A 3,278-nucleotide genomic window follows, 5' to 3' on the forward strand; every position below is an offset into this window, starting at 1 on the left:
TAAAACCTGTTTAAATCTGTTGTTTTATGTTTGGCTCCTCGTCACCTTTCAGACTTTTAAAACTCAAACATCTAAATTTCTTCAATTGGAATATTGTAGAACATTAAACACCAATACATTTAGACTTTTGCTTGTAACAGTATTTGATGAAACATTTCAGAGTGACAGCTCTCTGGTGACGACTGGTGGACAAACACGCCGTGTAAACCTCCAGAACACGAGCTCCTGATGTGACCAGTTCTCCAGCTACAAAATAATGCAACGACCAGGTGACATGAGAAGCAGTTTTTATTTGTTATGTTGTAACAGCAGCATTTCCTTTAAGGTCAAACATGACAAACATTTCAGGACTTGAACCTGTGTGAACCTTCAGCGACGTCGGACCACCTTAAAAACACCAACATGAACTCTGTCAAACATTTTCAAACTCAAACTCTGAAGCGTCACCGTCAGCTCAAGTGTCAGAATGCAAAGTGAGATCATTAAAAGTCAAAAAGGAAAAAGTCAGGAATGCACAGCCTTTATTCAAACTTAAAAAAAAGGAATGACTGACAGCTGATCAGGAGGAGAACACTGGAAGAAGAGGTGGGAATGCTGAGATCTTCAAGCAGGAGCAGCTTAGTTTCCTCCTCTCAGACGGAGCACGAGATGGAGGGTGGACTCCTTCTGGATGTTGTAGTCGGAGAGGGTGCGGCCATCCTCAAGTTGCTTTCCAGCGAAGATGAGACGCTGCTGGTCTGGAGGGATGCCCTCCTTATCCTGGATCTTAGCCTTCACGTTCTCGATGGTGTCGCTGGGCTCCACCTCCAGGGTGATGGTCTTTCCGGTCAGGGTCTTCACAAAGATCTGCATACCTCCCCTCAGACGGAGCACAAGGTGGAGGGTGGACTCCTTCTGGATGTTGTAGTCGGAGAGAGTGCGACCGTCTTCTAGCTGCTTTCCAGCGAAGATGAGACGCTGCTGGTCTGGAGGGATGCCCTCCTTGTCCTGGATCTTAGCCTTGACATTTTCAATGGTGTCGCTGGGCTCCACCTCCAGGGTGATGGTCTTTCCAGTCAGGGTCTTCACGAAGATCTGCATACCTCCTCTCAGACGGAGCACGAGATGGAGGGTGGACTCCTTCTGGATGTTGTAGTCGGAGAGGGTGCGGCCATCCTCGAGCTGTTTGCCGGCAAAGATGAGACGCTGCTGGTCTGGAGGGATGCCCTCCTTATCCTGGATCTTAGCCTTGACGTTCTCGATGGTGTCGCTGGGCTCCACCTCCAAGGTGATGGTCTTTCCAGTCAAGGTCTTCACAAAGATCTGCATCTTGGCACTAGAGGAAAAAAAAACATTTAATGACAGAAAATTGAACAAATCTTCAGAAGTTGTTTGTGTGGCGGGTGGCCCGTTAACTGCTTGATTTAAAGACAAATGTATAATAAACACACTTCCTGTGACAGCTGTATTGATGACTAACGACATGGGACGTTACGGATGGGAATCAAGAACCAGTTCTTGTTGAGAACCGGTTCTGTGTGTTTCAATTCCATAGAATCGTTTGGCAGTTTATCTAACGATTTTCTTATCGATTCCAGAAAGCACGAATTACGTCACGTAACTTCAGTCAGTAGTAACAATGTCACCCACTCGGTTCAAACGCTCCAAAGTTCGGCTGCATTTCACCAAAACAGACGTCAACAGGGCGACTTGCAATCATTGCAAAGTGGAGATAACAGCGTCGGGAGGGAACACGACCAACATGCAGAAACATTTGCGCACACAACATGCAATATTTTTAAATGAATGTCGTGTTTTTGACACGCTTTGGCAGCAGCCAGGCTATGAGCACCTCTGTGGTTACTACAGAAGGTAAATAACACACTGCCTACCATGTTAGCGCCATGTGCTTCTTTATAAAACATGCTATAACAGTTCACATTAAACGAATGCCTTCTGCATTACATTTAGAAGATGACCATGATGAGAGAGAGTCTGGCAGCTGTACTCGTCAGTCCCACCAGGATTTCGCAGCCTTTTTAAAAATAGTTGCGGCCTAAAATGGCCGATGTTGCATGAGGTTTTCAAAAAAAATAGCGGTGGAAGTTGCGGTGCTTTTTACATTTGTTGCAATTTTGTTGCGGGAGGAAGTGAACACCGGGGTCGAGGGGGCCCCGGAGAGGGCGCAGCGAGCACTAAGTCCATGGCCCCAGGAAGCAGCGAGGTGCGGGCGGGAGGGCGCTGTACCTTGGCCCCTGAGCCGGTCACGGCGCAACGCCATGGACGAAATGCGCCGGTCAGACGGGGATTCAGTGCTGGGCTCTTCCCTTTCAGTTTCGTTCACGGAAGTGGAAGGCAGTTTGGTGACGTCAGCTCAAGCCAATGATTGGTTAAAAGTGCCAACACCGCCCTGAATTCACGGAGTCACGTTGCGTCGAAGTTGCAAATCGCAACATCGCAAATTCCTGGAGGGAATTGTGCTGAGTCATCAAACTGTTTGTTCTTTTTTTTTTACCCCAAATGAAAATCGATAAAGAATCGTAAAAATCTTATTAATTTCCATCCCTATGCGCAATTACGCATCCACGTGACGTCACAGGGCTCGGACCCCCCTCACCCCCCCCCCCTGTGACGGCCCTGTACACTCACCTACAGTTACTGAGGCTAGCCGCGTTGAGCTAACAGCCGGTTTAATCCGGTTCAAACCGACTTTTTTAAACCGTTAGTACAAACCGAGTCTGACACCGAGTCTGACACCGAGTCTAACGCCGGTTACCGGACGAACCGCGCAGTGACGCAGTGACGCAGCTGTTAGCCGGCCTGCTAACACCGAGCTAACAGCTGACGGAGCTACCGTTGCTAAGGTAACCGGATGTGGTCGGTGTTTGTTGTTTTTTTTTAGACGCCACCGAATCATCAAGAACCGATTTTACCTCCTCGGTGATTAACGTCTCACTCTACGCTGATTTAAACAACTTAATTAAAAAAAGCTGAATTATGATTAAAGAGTTTTTTTCCCCGGTTAGCCCGCGGCTAGCCTCGTTAGCAGCTGACGTAGTTATTTATTCGTTCGTTAAATTAACCGCGAAAACATAAAATAACATAAATAACATTATACAGTTTAAATCTGATGTCGTCATGATGATTATTTAATAAAAACACTCACAAACAAATTGTTCCTGCTGGTGTCTGTCCTCTCACTTCCGGTCGGTGTCAGCTTGTGCCGCTCAGAGCGCGGCGGAGGGTTTATATAGACACCGGGCACCGTGTCCTTCCGCCGGGCGCACAGTGGGACTATA

At 47.5% G+C, this 3,278-nt stretch overlaps 1 protein-coding gene across 2 annotated transcripts; it reads right to left on the bottom strand.

Annotated features, from left to right (window-relative positions):
• Positions 1-270: 270 nt before the first annotated feature.
• On the bottom strand, positions 271-3,278 carry ubc (ubiquitin C). 2 transcript variants are annotated; one of them, XM_019278697.2, is made up of 3 exons: positions 3,146-3,278; positions 1,083-1,315; positions 271-626 (listed from the first exon to the last, which is right to left on the bottom strand). In XM_019278697.2, the coding sequence occupies exons 2-3, from the start codon at positions 1,306-1,308 to the stop codon at positions 619-621; spliced, it is 234 nt and encodes a 77-aa protein (XP_019134242.1). In that variant the 5' UTR covers positions 1,309-1,315; positions 3,146-3,278; the 3' UTR covers positions 271-618. The 2 variants fall into 2 exon arrangements, with proteins under 2 accessions (XP_019134242.1, XP_019134241.1); XM_019278696.2 differs by having other exon boundaries at positions 271-1,315.

This window comes from Larimichthys crocea, chromosome VIII (assembly GCF_000972845.2).
Source record: "Larimichthys crocea isolate SSNF chromosome VIII, L_crocea_2.0, whole genome shotgun sequence".
Taxonomy (NCBI): Eukaryota; Metazoa; Chordata; class Actinopteri; family Sciaenidae; genus Larimichthys; species Larimichthys crocea.

Coding starts and splice junctions, on each gene's coding strand:
- ubc (XM_019278696.2), bottom strand. CDS start 1,308: ATGCAGATCTTTGTGAAGACCTTGACTGGAAAGACCATCACCTTGGAG.